This window comes from Lotus japonicus, chromosome 3 (genome assembly GCF_012489685.1).
Source record: "Lotus japonicus ecotype B-129 chromosome 3, LjGifu_v1.2".
Classification (NCBI taxonomy): domain Eukaryota; kingdom Viridiplantae; phylum Streptophyta; class Magnoliopsida; order Fabales; family Fabaceae; genus Lotus; species Lotus japonicus.
The window spans coordinates 97,391,177-97,411,758 of NC_080043.1; the positions used below are offsets into that span (position 1 = coordinate 97,391,177).

Below are 20,582 nucleotides of genomic sequence, written 5' to 3' on the forward strand. Positions count from 1 at the left end.
ATATTCAAGAGTCAGGTTTGATGTTCATATTAAAAGAGGACACGTCGATCAGGGATTTGAATTTAAACGGACGTGATTCATTGTAAAGTCAAGTGGAAAGGACATTTTAGTCCGGCAGTCATGACGTTTTAGGAGTCACTGGAACGGTACAACCTTTTGTGTTTGAATTTATTTTATGTGCTTTTAATCGTATTTATTTTCATGATGGTAATTATGTCAGTGGGATTTAAGGACGCGGTAATGCCGCGGCTCAAGTTCCAAAATATTTGTGGATATCTGTTGATGTAATTGTAGCAGGAAAAGCAATGATGATTCTTGCCACAGTGAGGGCGTAGCAGGTAATAGGCTCAGAGATTTGACAGGTTAGGTTGAACACGCAAGAAAAGAAGAAGAGGAAAGAGCTGGTCTGACGTGGTTATTATTATTTACTTTTACTCAAATGAACATATGTTATGATTTATGCGCCCATTTTAATTGCATCATGAGGGTTTTAATGGATGAGGGCTTATTAAAGACACATTCGCCTTATACTAAGCCTTAGTGTCTTGAGGGCTTGTGGTCTGGTATAGGGCGGATCAATGTATTTAATAATTGGGCTGAACAAATTATGTATCAAATGGGCCGGGTAACCCATGATCCAACCGGATCAAAACCCAAGCTATAAATAAAAGAGGACCGCCCAAGCGGAGGATCCTATCATTTCACGCATTTTACTCACTTTGTTTACTTTCGCTTGCTTTCTGTGGTTCTATACCGGAACAAAACCCAATAAGAGCTACAAGTAGAGAGATTCTTCCAAGCCTCAAACAACCTTAAGTAGTTTGTCTCAAAAAAACATAGCGAGAACAAAGGTCAACAACTATAGAAAAAAACCCATCAAAACGTCATGGCTTCAATTCAAGCCACTAGAGGAGAGAGACCTACATCGTAGTTGAAGATGCAACATTGAGAATCTCTCCATCATTGTCAAAACCAAAACATGCTACCCCTCGTATTTGATACTGCAACATCTAAATTGAGTTTCATCACACCTGCAACATGTCAAGGTTAAGGTGTTGCAACAATTTGTCTAGGTCAAGGAACAATGCGCAACTTCTGTTAACAACAAAGCGCAACAACCTTACCCACAAGGCCACAGACCTCTCCATAGACCAACAAAAGTATCATTAGGAAATTTAATTATACTTAAGCAAAAATATCATCAAGTCCATCCTCGTAAGCAGCTATGAACCATCATCCTAACAATAATTTAAAAATATCACACATCATCCTAACAACAATTTAAACGAATGAAAATAATACTCTTGATGAAGAAGCTATGGTATGTATGTAAGCCACGAGTAGGTCGCAGGCTTTAAGCCGAAATTGTTGAGTAAGAAAAATATTTATTCTAAAAGTTATAAACTCATAGTGTTCACACAATTTCTAGAATATATTCAAAATTGAAACTTGAATGAAAAGTATACAAGTTCTTTTTAGCACAAGACCATTAAACTCGTGTGTGTTTGAAAAATCAAAAGAAACAAAATGAGAAGAGCAAAAACATAATATTTACTGAAAATTATTAATTATGAACACCAATTTTATTTATTTATTTTGTATTTGATTGGTTTTTACTTTTTAGTCTGACCTCACCCTCACTTATGTATACAAATTTGTGTTAATTTTTTTATGTGAACAAAAATAGTTATATAATAAAGTTAAAACTAAATAATAAGGGGTTGTCAAAAGCTAATTTGTCATAAATACATTAATGTGTCATTATATAATTTATATTAATGTGTGATTATATAATTTATATTGAAATCTCTGTGGTGTAATATAAGGAAAAGTATTTTGTGAAATAAATGAATGTTATTTGTTTTTTGAAATATAAATGAATGTTATTAAAGAAAGAAAAATAGTATTTGTTTACTGTAGTGTGTGGTATAAATAAAGTGAAACAAACACAAACACAAACACAAACACAAACACAGACGAGAGATATGGCCGGAAAAATGATGCACGCGGTTCAGTACGATGCTTATGGCGGAGGTGCCGCCGGATTGAAGGTTTGATCTGATTCTGATAATCTCTTTTGTTTTGTTTTGTTTTGTTTTGTGTTTGCTTAATGACTTGAATTATTAACCTAATCGCAGCATGTTGAAGTTCCCGTTCCCAGTCCGAAGAAAAACGAGGTTTTGCTGAGATTGGAAGCTGCTAGCATCAACCCTGTTGATTGGAAGATCCAGAAGGGTGTTCTGCGCCCTTTATTTTTACCTCGAAGCTTTCCCCACATACCTTGTATGGAGTAGATAGATTCAATAGATTGTAGTCTGTCTAGTGATTGACTATAACATGATTCTTTCATTTCATTTTCATTTGGAATCAGGCACTGATGTAGCTGGAGAGGTAGCAGAGGTTGGACCTCAAGTCAAAGATTTCAAAGTTGGAGATAAAGTCATTGCTAAACTCTCCACTCAAGTAATTCAATTCAATTCTCTTTCATTTTCCCTTTCTGCCATTTCTTTTCCTTCACTTCCTGTTCTTTGCTTATCTGTACTAAATGGGAGGGAATAATCTCTCATAGTATTAGTAGGGGACTTGATCCCTCTTTGGTGACAGATCTCCATTATCCAAAATATTTTATGTTAACCATCAAATATCCATTATTTGTTGTTTATTTTGGATGACAGTATGGAGGTGGACTGGCTGAGTTTGCTGTGGCCAGTGAGACCTTAACAGCTGCAAGACCATCTCAAGTCTCACCTGCTGAAGCTGCCGGTTTGCCTATTGCTGGACTCACAGCTCGTGATGCCCTCACTCAAATTGCTGGAGTCAAGCTTCATGAGACTGGCCAGCCCAAGAACATTTTAGTCACTGCTGCTTCAGGTGGTGTTGGTTCATATGCTGTTCAACTTGCAAAACTAGGGAACAACCATGTCACAGCCACTTGTGGAGCTCGTAATATTGACTTTGTTAAGGGCTTAGGTGCTGATGAGGTTCTTGACTACAAGACTCCAGAAGGGGCAGCACTGAGGAGTCCATCTGGTAGGAAATATGATGCAGTTATACATTGCACAACTGGAATACCTTGGTCCACTTTTGATCCTATTTTGACTGAAAGAGGGGTTGTGGTTGATTTAACACCCAATGGAAGTTCTTTTATGACTTTCGCCCTGAAGAAACTTACTTTTTCTAAGAAGCAGCTGGTGCCATTTTTCGTGACTGTCAAGCGTGAGGGTCTGGAATATCTAACTCAACTGGTGAAGGATGGGAAACTCAAGACAATAATTGACTCTAAGTTTCCTTTGAGCAAAGCTGAAGATGCCTGGGCTAAGAGCATTGATGGCCATGCTACTGGAAAAATCATCGTGGAGCCATAGGTGCAGTATGCTTGGAGTTGTTGTATTTCTAGTTTCAAAATATCTGCACAAGGTTTTGTATAAGCTCTTGTAGAAATGAATAACCTTGCGTGTGTCGTGTGCTGTAAGGATTTTAAGTTCATATTTGTTGTCTTTTTAAACTCAACCTCGTTTATATATGATAAGATAAAATGCTTTATTGGGAAACTTTTTATCATTTCCTATTAGTTTCTGAAACCCGTGTGTAAAGATCGCGAATTCATAGAACAACTCTATGGTAGTGAATGCTAGCAGCCTAGCATTTGACCATCATATAATGAGCAATGGAATGGATCCTCTAGAGTTCAAGATGTAACTGCAGCGTGTGCTGCATTTTAAGCATGGGTGAAAAATATCTCAACTTGTACTTTTAAATTAATTTATCATTGAAAATAAAAATATGTAATGGTTCAGATCTCATGCAGTTTGTTAAACTGCAGAGGGTCAGAATCCAATGAGCAATAGGCATTCTACATTCTGATTGCGTATTTTTTTCTTGAACATTCATGAGGTTGAGTTGAAGACAAAAATAAAGCTAATTTGACTTTTATTTAGGCGGTGATAGTTTTCACCTATTATTTTGTTCTTGCATTAGTATGTAACAAGAAGAAACAGTTAATCTCTGGTGGCACTCTTAGCACTTTGCACTTTGTTTACTGTTTAGTTGGCTTTCATGTCAGTTGTGCTCTTTATTCGGTATTTTAGTTATATTTTTCTATTTGGGTTAGACCTAACTCTACACTAGAAATTAACTCATGATGAGGTGATAATTGCGTCAAGCTTTTATAAGTTCTACTCTGGGTATTTTCTTTTCGATGTTAGATCTCAACAGATTAGATAGTTGCCTCCTTATCTTAACATCTTTATCAACAAACAGAGGCAGGCATCTTGCTTGAAAGAAAAGTAACAGATGGAGGTAAAATTTATTTCAAATTTTAAATTTACAATTAGTTTTGTTGCTTGTGACTGAATAGGTGCAGTTTGCTTGGAGTTGTATTTCTAGTTTCCAAATATCTGTACAAGGTTCCTGGAAGCTCTTGTAGAAATGAATAACCTGTCATGTATCATACATATACTTTGAGGATTTTAAGTTCACATTTGTTGTTGTTTTACTCTCAAGCTTGTTTAATATGATAAGATAAAATGCTTTATTAGGCAACTCTTTATCATTTCCTATTAGTTTTTGACTTTTTAGGAAAGGGGTTATGATAAACCCTGTGTGGATAGAGTATGGATTCATAGAAGAACTATAGGGTAAATGAATGCTAGCAGCCTAACACTGAACCATCATATAATGAGCAATAAGTATTCTACATTCTGATTGGGTATTTTTCTTGAAAATTTATTAGGTGTATAGAAGACAAAATTAAGCTAATTTGACTTTTGTTTAGATGCTGATAATTGTTATCTGTTTTTTGTTATTGCAAGTAATCATTGCAGGCACTGAAGGAACTTATTACAGTTTTTACTCTAATGTTTAGTTGGCATTCATGATAGTTGCTCTTTATTTTGTAAGATAAGCTCTATTTTAACCATATTTTAGTTGATGGCAGATCTCCTTTGATCTAACATCTCTCTCATATTACAAGCAGAGAGCCAGAGACAGGCATCTCTTAAAGCAAAATAAAAGATGGAGGTAAAATTTATTTCAAAATTTAAAATTTGCAATTACTTTTTGTTTATTTTCACTGTGAAAAGACTTCTTTTTTAGGGGTGTAGATTTTATTTCTGATTAAATTTGAAAATCGATTAGATGCACAGCAGTTCCCATAAACAAGGAAGGATCAATAAGGGCCCGTGAGGAATTTTGAGAAAACAGCTGAGTGGTGGTTACTAAATCGGGGAAAAGTGGAACCTAAGGTACAACTCGACTGGCCAACCCATTGAATCTTCTCATTTCACATAAAACTTGTGTGCAATAAGTGATAAATAAGAAACAGATTTTGCTGCTACTTGCTCTGTACCTTGGTAGAATACATTTTCTGTTTCTGTTGATGTCTTAACAACACTACATTAAGCTACTTAGGCAAACTAGTTCTTTTGATCATAAGAACACGGGGTTTCCTTCCAATCCAATTACTTGTCCATGGTGGATCTCTAGACACAACTTGGTACCCAGCATTTGCGTACACTTTTCGAGCACCCAGGTCGTCTTCATAGGCTCGAAGGGCAAGAAACTCAAAACCCCACAAAATGGAAAGCATGTCACAAGCTTTCAGCAAAGCAGTTGCTATTTTCCTCCTCCTGTGCCAACAAACACTTTTCATTAATATACACTTCATAGCAACACAAGGAATATCATTGTGCTAATTATATGACTTTACTTAATCACCTGAAAGTTTTCGAGACGGCTATTCCTGATATGTAAAGGTACTCTTCCGCTTCAGCAGGGAGATGCTGAAGTACATCTTGGTCTCTTAACACAGTGACATCTGTGACACCTACAAGGTGTGGTGAATCTAGATCGTTTTTGGCTGGCTCAGCCACCAAACAAGCATACCTAGTTAACAGCATAACTGAGTGGCTAACATTTCTCAGAGGGATGTGAATTTGGGGACAAAAACCCTTCTAAATAATCGTGAGCAAATATAAGGGATTATGACATTTTAAATTTAATCAGTGGTAGATTTTTTCTTTAGCTTATATACAAACATAATTTTGTGGATTTTTTATCTGCAGACTTGCAATGATCAATTGCCTAGTTTTCGATCTGGATACTCTTAGCATTAAGAAGCCAGTCACATGACTAATTGGTGCACTATCTTTGTGGTTGCATATGTACAGTCATTTTGTGCAGCGAATTTGGATCCTCCCATGTCACAAGGTACGGTTAGATCAAACTTCTGTATCTATCTTTATATTCGTAAATATTTACATGATCCCACTTATTTGATATTTAAGAAGGGACTGTTAGATATAGAATTTTAACATGACAAAATCAAGTAAATTTCAACATGAGGGGATTCTTTTTCCCAATTCAGTGGTTGCATATGTATTGTCACATGTAATGCTGCATCTTAAGTATATTTTTTCCTTTTAAAAGAATTGAAGTTCACAAATTTTGTATTGATAATATAGGTAAGCTTGTTTAGCATTAGCTAGAAAAGATTTACCTATTGGGAGGTGAATTTTTAAGCTTGTAAAGGAGCCCTGCAAGCACTTCCGCCTATTTGGATACAGAACAAAATATTACAAATCAAAAGCACGCAGATTAGTCATATAAAACTGACTTTCTATACCAGATCTTACTAAAGTTTTACATAAAAGATTAACATGGTAAATAGTTATAACTAAGTGGTTTCACGGATCATAATAAGTAGACGTTATTAAGTGGATTAAGTAGGATGAAATGTGACCCTTCTAAACTTGTTTGGAACTATATTCTTCCTTAAGTTCATCTATGGACTATACGTATATTGGTTTTAACAAAGCTTGAAGAAAATGAACTTAGAAATGAAGGTATTTCTTTGATTGACAGAACCTGAAAGAATTGGAAGAACAAATCATTGAAAAGAGCCACAGGAATGTGGAATGCTTCCGCCTGAACTTGAGCAGCTTGCCTCGTCTCATCTTTGTTCTCAATGAGTCTCCTTACCATCCACCCATATTCGCACACCAAATACTCCACCTGCTGCTCAAGCTTTCCACCATCACTCTCAATCTGCAATCCCACATTCTGATCAGCATAAGATAATTGTGAACTACTTGTGCTGCTGCTGCAACATTGCAACACCAAACCTTTCCTCCCACATCCTCTGCTTTTCCTTCTCACTCTGCTGCAACATGCATTTCTGGTTCTGGGTTCTGTTCTTACACCATACGTGAAGTTTGGGCAGATGAGTTTATCTGAAGTGGTGGGGTTGCTTGCTAGTAAATGAGCCATTCACACCATATGCAGAAAACTAAACAGCTAAAGGTGAGGCTACATTACATAGCTTTCTTCGAATATGGTTTCAATTGAAATCACAAAATTAAATCTAGAGGATTTGGAGTGGGACCAGTTGGTATTTGTGTGGCCTCTCTTACTTGTTGTGTTATTGTGGCTGCCAATTCTATATAGATCGAATAGCCACGTGCTGTCATTTCAGCCAAGGAAACTATTTATTAATCACTTATGAAGAGAAGCTATAAAGTGTGATTTCTGAAACTACGGTGCTTTAGATGGTGTGTCATTGTCACTACCAATCTAAAAATGCTATTGAGTATGCCGTGCTCTTCAATTCTAATTCCGATGCACCCTATCTTCAGAAACCTCACTAATGGTTACACAAATCATATTCAACAGCCTACCATTACCAACATAATAAAAATTGTTTGACCTCAAGTTCGTTCACAAAAATATCAATTTGCCTTTAACAATAGTGCACTATTTCATCTACTTTCATACGTAACATTCACGACAACAACTCTCATAATTAAGGAAGCATCAGCTCAGATATAAATATATAGTGACGTTGAATTGCTTTACGCATGTATCACTTGGACTAAATGCAAAATATCAAACTATTTGAAGTCTAGTGTTTAGTTACTTTGTTATCTTAATATCTAGAAAAAAATGGGTAAGGGGTGAATGTTTAACACATTAACTAATATTAACAACTACTAGTGTGAAGAAACATTTATAAAAAATTTAAGCGGGAGGAGGCGAAAACAACATTTAAGTATTTATTTTATTAAGGAAATTTTTTCTTTTGGTTGGTGACCGGCTTGGATCTACCTAGGTCCACCCATGTTTGATTAAGGATGGTAAACTCAAGACAAGACAATTGTTGAGTCTAATAAGTTTGCTTTATGCAAAGCTGAAGATACTTGGACTAATGGTCATGCTAGAGGAAAAATCATTGTGGAGCACCGGGAGAGGCACAGTTTGGTTGGAGTTGAATACACATCCAGTCATCCACTCACACAAATCCTTGTGAGTCTTGTTCCCATTCTAAGATTACTTTTGGGGGTGGGCTTTTAGGCCCAACCCATTCTAAATCCCTTTCCCCTTTTGTTCCTGTGTTTCCTTTTGTTTTCTTTTTTAATTTTATGAAACAAAAACGTTCTACTACAAAAGTTGAAGTATAATTTAATAAAATAGATAGAAAAAGTAAAAACTGATGCAATTTTGATTTGTAAATATGCAAAGAATAAATAAAAAATGAAGATAATTAAGAAATTTGCATGTAGAAACATTTTCCTTGTAATTGTTAGTTGTCTTTACCTGAAAAAGTATATTCTTTCCTATATCCCGTTAGCAAAGAAAGAAAGAAAAGGAAAGGAAAGGAAAGTTGGATGACAGTCGCTGTAAAAAGTGGAGGAGGACTTTCTGGAACAAATGATTCGATTCGCCACCTTATTTCAAACTGCTTTCACCTTAATCACTCACTTACTCACCACTCCAAACCAAACCAAACCAAAAATATCAATTTACTCTCTCTCTCTCTCTCTCTCTTTTTGTTCTTGTTGTTTTATCTGAATCTGAGTGAAACCAACCTAGTAGTAGTAGTATTATTATTATTATTATAACTCACTCACTGTTATCTCTTCCCAATGGCCGACAATCATTCAAACCCTACACCTCCTCCTCCTCCTGTTACTCCGCCGCCTGCTGATTCATCCACCGTACCTGCGGAATCGGAACCCGTGGTTGCCGAGCTGCTTCATCCTCCTCCTCTGCCACCAGACGATGCGGTAGTTCTTGAACGCGGAGACGAAGAAGATCACCAGCTCAAGATTCCTCAGAACTTGGGTTCATTCAAGCAAGAGAGCAACTTACCATGCGATCTCTCCGATTCAGAGACAAAGGCCGTTCAAGACCTCAAGCAGCTCCTCACAGTCACAGATGAACCTTCCATCTGGGGTGTTCCTCTGCTCAAGGACGACAGGACCGATGTCATTCTTCTCAAATTCCTCAGAGCCCGCGAGTTCAAAGTCAAAGATGCGCTTCTCATGATCAACAACACGCTCCGCTGGAGGAAGGATTTCAACATCGATGCTCTTTTGGAAGATGAGGACGACCACCATCTCGACAAGGTCGTCTTCATGCATGGTCATGACAGGGAGGGTCACCCCGTCTGCTACAATGTCTATGGAGAGTTTCAGAATAAGGAACTCTACAACAAGACCTTCTCAGATGAACAAAAGAGAACCAGGTTCCTCCGCTGGCGGGTTCAGTTCTTGGAGAGGAGTATCAGGAAACTCGACTTCACTCCTGGTGGTGTTAACACCATTGTTCAGGTCAATGACCTTAAAAATTCACCTGGCCCTGCTAAACGCGAGCTCCGCCTCGCCACCAAGCAGGCCTTGCAATTGCTTCAGGACAATTACCCTGAGTTTGTTGCCAAACAGGTTCAATTCATTGATTCACTTTCCCAATTTCACTCCATTGCTATTTACAGTCATCGTTATGGATATCCAAACATTAGCAAAATATAATACCATGTTTGGATCAGCTTCTCTTTACCTTAGAATTAAGTCTCAGGCTTTAAAATCAATTCAATTGTAGTATTGTTTCCAAACATGCACTGAATGGCTCACTGATGACTCATGTGAACATGTATTTCCTTTGTTATTCAATCATGTAGGTTTTTATCAATGTCCCTTGGTGGTATCTAGCATTCTATACCATGATCAATCCCTTCTTGACTCAGAGGACAAAAAGCAAATTTGTCTTTGCAGGCCCATCCAAGTCTCCTGATACACTTTTCAAGTTAGTCAACATTGAGCATTGCCAACTTTGCTTTGGATTGGGAAAATTTGATCTTTTCTTTTCTCTGTTGGGTTATGAACTCACCATGTTCATTTTGTGTGTGCAATTAAATAGGTATATTTCTCCGGAGCAAGTGCCTATTCAGTATGGTGGCCTAAGTGTAGATTTTTGTGACTGCAATCCAGATTTCAGCATGTCTGATCCTGTCACGGAAATTCCATTAAAGCCCAACACGAAGCAAACTGTGGAAATTGCCATTTATGAGGTGTGATTGCACGTGTTCTTTCTCGCTTCTTTCAACTAAATTATTAGGCTTTAACGTGAATATATGTCTCAGTAAATTGAGGTACTACTTGATTTGCAGAAATGCATTATTGTCTGGGAGCTGCGTGTGGTGGGCTGGGAGGTTAGCTATAGTGCTGAATTCAAGCCTGATGCTAAAGATGGATATACAGTTATTATACAGAAGGCTACGAAGATGTCCCCTAGTGATGAACCTGTGGTTTCCAATCACTTCAAAGTTGCTGAACTGGGCAAGTTATTGCTCACTGTCGACAATCCCACCTTGAAAAAGAAGAGGCTTCTTTACAGGTTCAACATCAAACCTTACTGTGATTGAGAGAATATCTTCTGTCAAGTGATTTTGGGTACGTGAAGGAAATTGATCTTGAAGATTAAGAAATATGCATGTCATCATTTGTTCAGCCCATCATTCGTCTTTAGTTTTGGTCGTGAGTGGTTTGCAGATTGGCTTTCTCCATCTTTGTTGTATTTATTACTTTATTGCTAGACAAACATTTTAGCTAGTCTAAATTGTTCGTTTTTTTCCTAGTGATGCCAAGGAAGAGAGTAGCCCTTGGAATTGGAAATGTAGTTGGTTTATGAGATTTTATATATTACCAGAATTATGTGTAACCTTAATGGAAAACATGTAGAAAGCCTGGTTAAGAGAAGTGTCAATGTAAAATATATTGTTCTTAAACATATCCTGTGTGAAACTCTGCCTGGGTTGCATTATATAGCCAGCCTCAATTCTAGAGGAAAGAAGAGGATCATGTTTGCTAGTCTATAGCTACTTCAGAACTTTGTCAAAACTTTATGACTTATCCAGTGTCAAGTTTGGTCCAATTATATAAGGATCACATCTTAAATGAGAAATATACCTGGTTTCTTTCTTTTCCCCTTTTCCCAATTTTTCATTTTATAATATATTTCCATCTAATATTCATTCTTCTAAATCAAATCAGAACACAAATAACTTGGTATTGTGATTTGCTGCGAGTACTTTAGTTTTGGTTGAATATTGCAGGGGCTGTGTTGATTTTCTGTTTGTGCATTTGCTCTTCACTTGGGGGTATTTTGGTTCTCCAATATTGTTCAAGATTTTTATTTAGCTTTTACCTGGGGAGTGGGGACTGTAAGTGGTTGACAATCTAGTTTTATTCATTAACCCTATTGTGCCCCATTGAGTAATCAAGATTCTTGTCCTTAATATTTTCTTCTGGAACCATATGAGGTTTCCAGTTTGCTTATTTGAAATTTGCAGAAGTGTTTAAGGAGGTTATTTATCCATGTTAATGTTAACTACACCTTTTCTCAAGAGGAAGTCCTGAGCTGTTTGCCATATTCTGTTAGAAATCATAGTGTGAGTAATAATATCCCATGGTGGTTAAGAATAGACTGAATGAAGATATATAAGATAACATGTTATGGTGTTAATGTAGCTATTGTGGTTTGTGTTTAGCCCATTGATGTGCATCTGCCCCCTTTTTTAGGCTCCTCTGAAACCCTTGCTAGTGGTACTAGAGCATCAGCATTGATTGTTGCGTATCATGGTTTGTTTTTATATATAAAGAACAACGACCTTACAATTTGAGGTTTTCAGATGCAATATGAACCCTATTAAGTGGGGAAGGGTGAGAACTAGTCATCATTAGTTTAGAGGAAGAATAGTTAACTGTTTTAGAACTAATCAATTTCGTGTTTAGTGCTAGAAATGATTACAAGTGTTGCGAATGTACCAGATACTTTACAGTTGGAAAGGAATGACAAATCAAGTGTTGACTAAAAATTGCATATCAGCAGCTAATTTGGGCCCTCTAGTGGGACAGGCTGTGTTTGTGCTTTAGATCTCTATCTTGCATGGCAATGGGGGAAAGAAATGCATCAAGGAATACCTATAATTAGTGAATTGGTAGATGTGTTTTTTCCCCTCATTTGTAAGTTTCTTTAATTGCTGTTCACTTGTTTTAAGTTAGCACTTATCATAGACAGTTATGAACAATGTGAAAAGTTTGCGCTTTAACTTGTAAGCTACTGTAGAATTTTATTCCTTTAAGGAAACCAAATGTACATGGTTTTGGTTTCTGTTTTCCATATTACCTTTGGGATTTGGAGTTTAAAGTAGTTAGCAGTTAGTTAAAAGCCACACTGAGAGCAAGATATCTCTTCCTCATTATATTACTGTTTGACATAAATTCCATTTTACCAATACTCACTTCTTAATCCTTATGTCTGCATTGAGAACATGCCAATTTGCACTTGTGGGTGTAAGTATGTCTGCATTTTGACTTGTATGTGACAAAGCTCTTGTTTTCTGAGTGGATCTCTAAATTTTATTCTCCAAATGTAGATGATTTAAATGAAAACTCAACAGATCATCTTAATTTGCTCTGAAAATCTAATACTAATTTTCTGCTGTGAATAATTAGTAATCATCCCAATGATTCGACATAATTGGTATAGGACTCCTGAGTTGTTAATTAGAACAGGTGGTTGGCTTGGTTCATTTCTTGTTCACATAATTTCGCTGTCATGTTTGGCATCTCAGATTGGTCGGTGGCCTCTTTGCTGGCGATGTAATTGGCAGTGCAAAGTTGTTGCAATAAAACAACTCTTATATTAGTAATATGAGAAAAAAAAATTGATGAAATGAAAGAAATATGATAAGTTTTAAAGTATGTGTGTAAAATGGATATAGAAGTGTTAGGATTGTAACAGTTGTTGGTTGATGAAACCATAGCGGGAATTGCGCAATAAATTTGACCAATCAACCTAAATTTTTTTATATAAAAAGCGAGAAAAGTGACTCTATGCGCATCTTTCCCTTTCTCTTGGGGCCAAAGCCTAGATGCCCCTAAGTAAGTTGTAAAACTAATCTCATGTGCTAATATTACAATGAAAGTCATTTGATTTGTACTAAGAATCATTTGTCCTCACCCTGAATTATTTTGATCAAGAAACCTAAATCTATGATATAATATTAGCTGCATCAAGGAATTTTCTAGAGATAAACTTATATTAGCTGTTCGCGAGCAACTTTTTGTTTTGTAAACATTGCCATGTAATGGGTGGTTAATGAATGTTTTGCTGTTTCAGCTTTTCTTTTAGTACTATCAACAAACTAACAAGAGGGTAGTAGTATCAATAATTGATACATATTTTTTTCACTGTATCGAAAAATAATAATTGATACATCACTCTTTGAGTTTGAGGCCTAACCTTTTAAGCAATTTTGATTAAACGAATTTAGTAAAAAGAACGGAATCAATTGGTTGATCTTTCAATGTTTTGGTGGAATATGTATCTGGGGTAGGTGACATTTTCTGCTTTCTTCTTTTGCTTCAATGATCGATTTAGTGCGCAAGATGATTGTAATCATTGTGTTTGTAGTTGAAAAAATAAATATCAATCCTTATCATTCATTTCTCGTCGATAAGATTAATTCGAAATTCTACTTATTTCTTATTTAATACTTTTTTTGTAAAATAATAGAAAAGTTTTTGGAAAAGTATTCAAAAGGATACGGAATGCTCACTAAAACGATGCACGTCTCATAGTCATTTATGTTCTTGTATGTTGAACATAAGTTGAACCTTAAAAGGTACCTAATGCACCTCAAACCATTCCAATAGAATCCCTCATGGTCATGGAAAGCCTCACACATCCAATGTTAAATTGTCACAAGATTCATAAATTGTTGTAGAAAATGTTTTATACGTTTCCTGTTCCCACCTCTTATAAGGTATACCATTGTTAATATCTCTCAATTATATGGGAGATAGTTTTCCTCATGCGCCTTGACATCATAATAAACTGTACAACTTCCACCACCTTTAAGATAAAGCCAAAATTAGTGAGTTCTAACAAGCACCATAACAAGAAGCACCACATTCACGAACCATAGATTTTAAAATCTATGTGGAAAAGTATGCAAAAGTATCAAATACAAGTCATCCAAATGACCCACATGAAAGATATGCATAGTATCATAGATTTGAACATCCATTTCAAAAGAAATAACATTAACATTATAACACTATGCAAGTTAAAGAGGCAAGATTAATTATGATTAAAATATGTGGAATAAAAAAAAGTGTGAAATTTGTAAATTAAATATAGTAAGAAAATACACATAAGAGAATTTAAATTTAAGGTAGTTTTATTTTGTTGATAGCTCTCTACTCACTACAAGAAAAAATAAACGTTATCTCGCAATATAAATTGTGACAAACAATCATATATTATATGCTACAACTATCTTCACTTTTTCTTTCTCAATTGAATATTAGAAGACACTCAATCAAAGCATTTATCGAACATTTTCACTTTGCACGCTAAGCAAGTTGACCTGAGCCACTTCTTAGACGATGAGCTATTTCTCTAAATGTGGCAATTACTTTCGAAAGTGTTAAGCTAAAATCATTAACACCACGAATCTCGACGGCGGTTGCTCGAACAGAAAGGATTATGGTAAAACTGGTGGCTCAGCACGTGGCGACCCCAAGGGCAAGTTAGTGAATGCCACATCTCGACAAACTCAGCAGATGAGGAAACTTCGATAAACTCAACGGAAGAAGCAGTTACCGAGTGATGGGCAATTACAAGCACGTGCGTGTACCCACGATGCCACGAATGACAACGGTTACCCACGACCCAAGACCACCCACGTGGCAATTAAAATCACGTGCTCAGAATCTCCGGTTGAACGTGAGGTAAGGCGCCAAAATTCAAACCCACTAAGCCCATACACATTGAAGAAAAACCGCCAAGAACGTGGGGGAGAAAACAACGTTATAAATAGAAGAAGCAGCGTCAGGAAAAGGGTTCCCAACTCAAACTCTGAAAAATTCACCAGAAAGCTCCAATGTCCGCATCAATGAGACTCAAGGAGCAAGGCGTGATGATGGAGGAGTACGTTGCAGAACCAGCCTTTTACTTTCCTTGCATTAAGCTTGTTAATTTCCAGTTCCTTCGTGCAATTTCTTGTCGAATTCTACGTTTCTTGTAGTTTTCATGTTATTTTGATTTATGTGACTTCATATAATTGATCCTTGCTTAATGAAATCCAGTTTTCTTTTGAACCGATCATCACTGTCGAAAAATACTAACTCACACACAACACTTTGGCAAGACGTTTTCTCAAAAGGACCCCGAGTCTAAACTTCCTTTAGTCGAACTAAGAGGATATTTGTTTACCAAAAATCACCGTAAACAGAAAGCTACAATGGTAAAAGACTAAACCAATACCTCATTCAAAGTTTATGGACAAAAACTTAGTTAGCCTTTTTACAAAATATAAAAATACAACAAATGTTGACATCCCATATTCATCTTATTTTTCACCATATATACCTCCTTTTTATCATCATATCTTTACTCATTCTTTCTTAATTGAATAAGAAGACACCCAATCGAGGTGTCTACGGAACATTTTTACTTTGCATTTTAAAGTTTTATATTTTTTTTTGAAACTGGTCTTTGCATTTTAAAGTTAAACAGTATTGTTTTACAGAAGGCTTAATTGCAACTTTGGTCCTCGACGTTTACCAATGCCACGATTTTGGTCCCCCACCTAATTTAATTACGTGGATGGTCCCTAACGTTGTAGGTCGTGTGCAACGTTAGTCCAACCGTTTATTTCTTAATGGAGGAGGCTTACGTGGACGTCCAGTTGGAGAAAGAAAGGAGGTATGAGGAGAGAGGGAAGCACGTGAGTATCACGTGACCCTTATCTGAACTCATTATACCCAAACCCCTGACCTCCCTGGAACGAAGAAGGTAACGCGATTTAGATCCCTGGGATTTCAGATTTGGGTATAATGGGTTCATATAAAGTTCACGTGATACTCACGTGCTTTCCTCTATCCTCAGATCTCCTTTTTCTCTCAAACTAGACGTCCACGTAAGCCTCCTCCATTAAGAAATAAACGGTAGGACTAACGTTGCACACGGCCTACAACGGCGGGGACCATCCATGTAATTAAATTAGGTGGGGGACCAAAATCGTGGCATTGATAAACATCGGGGACCAAAGTTGTAATTAAGCCTTTGCAGAAAATAACATCCCTGAATTCTCAATCAAATCATGGACTACCCATGACCCAAATCTACATTAACATCCACTGCCAGCACCCTTGTCCCGGGGACAAAAACACACATGATATGATAGTTCCACCAAATAGAGATAAATACCAGCACCAAATTCTCAAGAATGACCCTTCAATTACGAACGAAGTCAAAGGAAATATAACAGAAACAATGAACTAAATTTTGATTAATTACGCCAATAAGTAATACGTTAACACATTCAAACAAACTTTACAGTCATAAAAAAGTATTACAATGCAAACAGTTTTTCTCCCACAGTCCACAAGAAGAGTCATTCATTTTTCTCCACCACCACCACCATCTTCCAGGTGATGCATCTCCGCAACAAATGTTTGATGAACAAAATAGCACATTGATTGATACTAACTGTAAATAAAATTGGCAACCCCAGACTTGAAACAAAACAATTTATGAACAAAATAACCCTGTATAAAAGAATTAAGCCCCCCTGGCCCGGAACTTGTACAATGTTCTTATCCTTGTAATGTAATAAATACACATTCAACACCTTCCTTATTATTCTTCACCTTGCCATTATCTTATCAGTCAGAGATGGGAGTGGTCTTGGACCTGTAGAGGAGCTTCTTCTTCTTGGATGTTTGGTTATCAATGGTGAGCACAACCTTGCCTGCTTCGCCAACTTTGAAGCTGTTACTGATCACTGTCTCATCAGCTGGACCAATTTTCCTGTTCTTCTGCACTATCACAGTGTAACCATCTTCAGCACCAGGCACAAATTCTGCTCCATAGTTCACATCCCAACCCACAACTCGGAGTTCCCAAGCCAGATGTCCTTTCTGCACATACATTCAATCAACAATTTAGACAACATTTACATAACGAACAATATAATCATGTGAAAACAAGAGATTGAAGAATGATCTGGTTTAATTTCTCACCTCAGAAACTGGTAACTCAACAGCATGCTTTGTTGCTGGTTTAATTGTAACCTCAGTGACAGGGTCAGCAGTGGTGAATTCCTGTTCACCCTCCCTGCTCAGTCCTCCATATTGAACTGGCACTAGCTCTGGAGCTATATATCTGTCACGCCCAAATACATATCAATTAAAGCATACTTATAAAAAGTGAACATAACTTTATGGACAGTGAGATAAGAGTTTGCTCATGATATATTCAAACACACACATACACACACACACTTAAACTATGTTTGGAAATCTTTCTACAATGGATTCTAAAAGTCAATCAATTATGGTTAGAAGCTTCTATCACTAGTAGTTTATCCACACACGTTATTAGTATGTATTTATGATCCAACCAGTACTAGGTAAGGTAAAAGGAGTAGCCTGAGCTTACTTGAAAAGGGTTTCAGCAGATTTGGATGGGCCAGCAAAGACGAATTTGCTCTTGGTCCTCTGTGTCAGGAAAGGACTGATCATCCTAGAAAAGGCAAGGTACCACCAAGGGACGTTGATAAACACCTGCACAAACACAAAATAGCAATCAATCAATGATATGATGAAGAATAGAAAGTTCTATTGCAATCATATTCGAAAAGAAAATTATATCTTTGAATCTAAAAATTCAAGGTACAAACCTGTTTGGCTACAAACTCAGGGTAGTTATCTTGAAGCAGTTGAAGTGCCTGATTAGTAGCTTGCCTGAGCTCCCACTTGCCAAGTCCAGGAGAGTTTTTGAGATCATTGACCTGAACAATGGTAGAGATAGCAGTAGGAGTAGGAGAGAAGTCAAGTTTTCTGACACTCTTCTCCAACACCTGAATCCTCCACTTGATGAACTTCTGGCGCTTCTCGTCGTCAGAGAATGTTTTCTGATACAACTCCTTGTCCTCGAACTCACCGAAGACGTTGTAGCAAACAGCGTGGCCTAGCTTGTCATGTCCTTGAGTGAACACCACCTTGTCCCACTCACTTCCCAGATCTTCATCGACCAGGGCGTCGATGCCGAATTCCTTGCGCCAACGCACCGTGTTTTTGATCATGGTGAAGGCATCTTTAACCTTGAAGTCCCTGGCTCTCAGGAATTTGAGGAGGACCACATCGCTCCTCTCATCAGCAAGCAGGGGAATTCCCCAAATTGATACTTCCTCTGGCTCTGAAGGAATTTCAGGAGGAGCTTCCTTTCCTTCTTCTTCTTCACCTACAGCAACCACAGATACTATGGTTTCCTTAATAGCTTCCACCGTCTTTTCACCTGCCTCTACCACCACCTCCGTCACTGCTTCGACCACGTTCTTCTCTTCACCGCTTGTTGTGGCCTCACCCTCAGCTTCGGCCTTCTTCTCTTCTTCAGCAGGTTTCTTTTCTTCTTCAACTACCTCTTCCTTCTTCTCTTCTTCATCAGGTTTCTTTTCTTCCTCTGTTTTCTTCTCTTCTTCTTCTTCTACTTTTTCTTCTGTAGCTGCAGCTGCAACTTCGTCCTTCTTGGCCTCAGTGGATGGTGACGGGGCCTTGGGGGGTGGGGGAGCAGAGAGCTCGTGCTTGTTGAGGGCATCTTGAATAAGTTGTTTGAGGTCATCGAGTGCCTTCTTCTGAGGTTCGGGGAGGTCAGCGACCACGTTGCTCTCCTCCTTGAAAGACACCGATTGAGATATCTTCTTCTCCTCGGCCGCAGCATCTTCAGCTGCTGCTGCTGCTGGTTTCTCTGCTTCCTCCGCCACCTCTTCAACTGCTGCTGCAGCTGGCTCCGTGACTTCTTCTACTTGTGCAGGTGGTGCGTCCTTGGACGTGGTGTCCAAGGGGGCAGCTGCGATGACTTCTTCAGCTGGTTTTTGGGTTTCCTCAGCCATGGATGGATGTAGAAAGAAAGTTGAAATGGAGAGTGATTGATTAGCTGAAATTTGAGAGAGAGAGAGAGAAAATGATTGGGTCCGGTTGGATGCAAGGGGGCTAGCTTGTCTTATGAATGATGATGATGATGTGGGAAACAAAGAAAGAAGAAGAACCAGTCTGTATGCCAGAAGATACACCACTTTGTGGGCCCTCTTCCAACCCCTATCTCTTGATTCTCTTTTTATATTCCATCCCTGCCCCTCACATCTTTATCCATATCATCAATTTCTACTTTTTTTTATCCTAGGTTTCATATATTTGACAGACTGACTCACCATATTTATTTTGATTCAAAATATTATTTCACTTTTATACTTGAATTTATAGGTTCAACCATCTTCATCTCCTTGTCGGACTCGGAGTGTACTTTCTAAATTAATGATATATTCACACCTCATTTTCACACACTTTTTTTTATATCTCTTTCTGCATTTTTTATCAAAATAACAAATCATATCACTCATATCTCATTTCTTTTTCAAAGGAGTTTCAGTAAGTGGTTTCTGAAATGCCCCCCCCCCCCCCCCCAAGCTGAGAAGCACGAAGGCTCTTGAACAGCTTCACTCAAAGATTCGTAGAGTTTGCCAAGAACCATCTTACCAAGGTAGATGAGGACCCCTTCATGAATCAAGGTAGCCAAAGAAAGGAATTTAATTTGAACCTTAAGGGATTTGGTGCGAAAAAAACATGGGCTAAAAGCCAGATAAAAAGAAATTCGACTTCTTCTTGGTCAGTCACAGGACCAACCCAAGGTTATGAAGGCTAACGAAATTGGTAAAGCTATAGTCATCACTCGACTTAGCTAGAAGCGAAACCGGGGTTCTGGGTTCGAGATTTGCTTGATAAAGAATGCCAGTAGGGCGAAGACCAGTAATAGCAGCCACGTCGAGGAGTGTGGGAGTGATCATACCAAAGGGAACATGAAAACAATTGGAGGCTCACTCCTAGAAAAATAGAGTACTCAAAAGCATAGCAGGGTTATAAGAAACCTTAGATTTCGACAGTTGGATTAAGTCGAAAATCCCTTGGTCCTTCCAAAAATCCCCTTTTTCGGCCTGAACCCTATTGACCCAATTGAGATATGCACTATTGTCTTAAAATGGGCTAGGAGGGGCAGACCTATAAGCTCGAAGGGGATCAACAAAAAATGACATGTTGTAGCTATCCTTAAAGGCTAAGATAAGCTCATCGCCCTTCTCACTAGGGTGGAAATCCTCATAATTCTTAGGAATAGGGTTTTTGGTGTTTGAAGGCTTAGACAGACCTAAGAAAGCATGTAAAGAGTCACCAACTTGGAGAGGG

General features: G+C 37.7%; 4 protein-coding genes across 4 annotated transcripts; 2 read left to right on the plus strand and 2 right to left on the minus strand.

Annotated features, from left to right (window-relative positions):
* The first annotated feature begins 1,922 nt into the window (after positions 1–1,922).
* On the plus strand, positions 1,923–3,551 carry LOC130747997 (chloroplast envelope quinone oxidoreductase homolog). The gene is made up of 4 exons (XM_057601074.1): positions 1,923–2,051; positions 2,139–2,283; positions 2,372–2,463; positions 2,676–3,551. The coding sequence occupies exons 1-4, from the start codon at positions 1,986–1,988 to the stop codon at positions 3,363–3,365; spliced, it is 993 nt and encodes a 330-aa protein (XP_057457057.1). The 5' UTR covers positions 1,923–1,985; the 3' UTR covers positions 3,366–3,551.
* Positions 3,552–5,255: 1,704 nt separating this feature from the next.
* On the minus strand, positions 5,256–7,460 carry LOC130747998 (GCN5-related N-acetyltransferase 10, chloroplastic). The gene is made up of 4 exons (XM_057601075.1): positions 6,865–7,460; positions 6,497–6,549; positions 5,716–5,883; positions 5,256–5,627 (listed from the first exon to the last, which is right to left on the minus strand). The coding sequence occupies exons 1-4, from the start codon at positions 7,264–7,266 to the stop codon at positions 5,402–5,404; spliced, it is 849 nt and encodes a 282-aa protein (XP_057457058.1). The 5' UTR covers positions 7,267–7,460; the 3' UTR covers positions 5,256–5,401.
* A 1,254-nt stretch (positions 7,461–8,714) lies between these two features.
* LOC130747996 (patellin-3) lies at positions 8,715–11,061 on the plus strand. The gene is made up of 4 exons (XM_057601073.1): positions 8,715–9,716; positions 9,953–10,077; positions 10,192–10,342; positions 10,442–11,061. Exons 1-4 carry the CDS (start codon positions 8,919–8,921, stop codon positions 10,694–10,696), a joined length of 1,329 nt encoding a protein of 442 aa, XP_057457056.1. The 5' UTR covers positions 8,715–8,918; the 3' UTR covers positions 10,697–11,061.
* Positions 11,062–16,606: 5,545 nt separating this feature from the next.
* LOC130747999 (patellin-3) lies at positions 16,607–19,375 on the minus strand. Its single transcript, XM_057601076.1, has 4 exons — positions 18,026–19,375; positions 17,785–17,909; positions 17,367–17,508; positions 16,607–17,264 (listed from the first exon to the last, which is right to left on the minus strand). The coding sequence occupies exons 1-4, from the start codon at positions 19,235–19,237 to the stop codon at positions 17,010–17,012; spliced, it is 1,734 nt and encodes a 577-aa protein (XP_057457059.1). The 5' UTR covers positions 19,238–19,375; the 3' UTR covers positions 16,607–17,009.
* Positions 19,376–20,582: the final 1,207 nt, after the last annotated feature.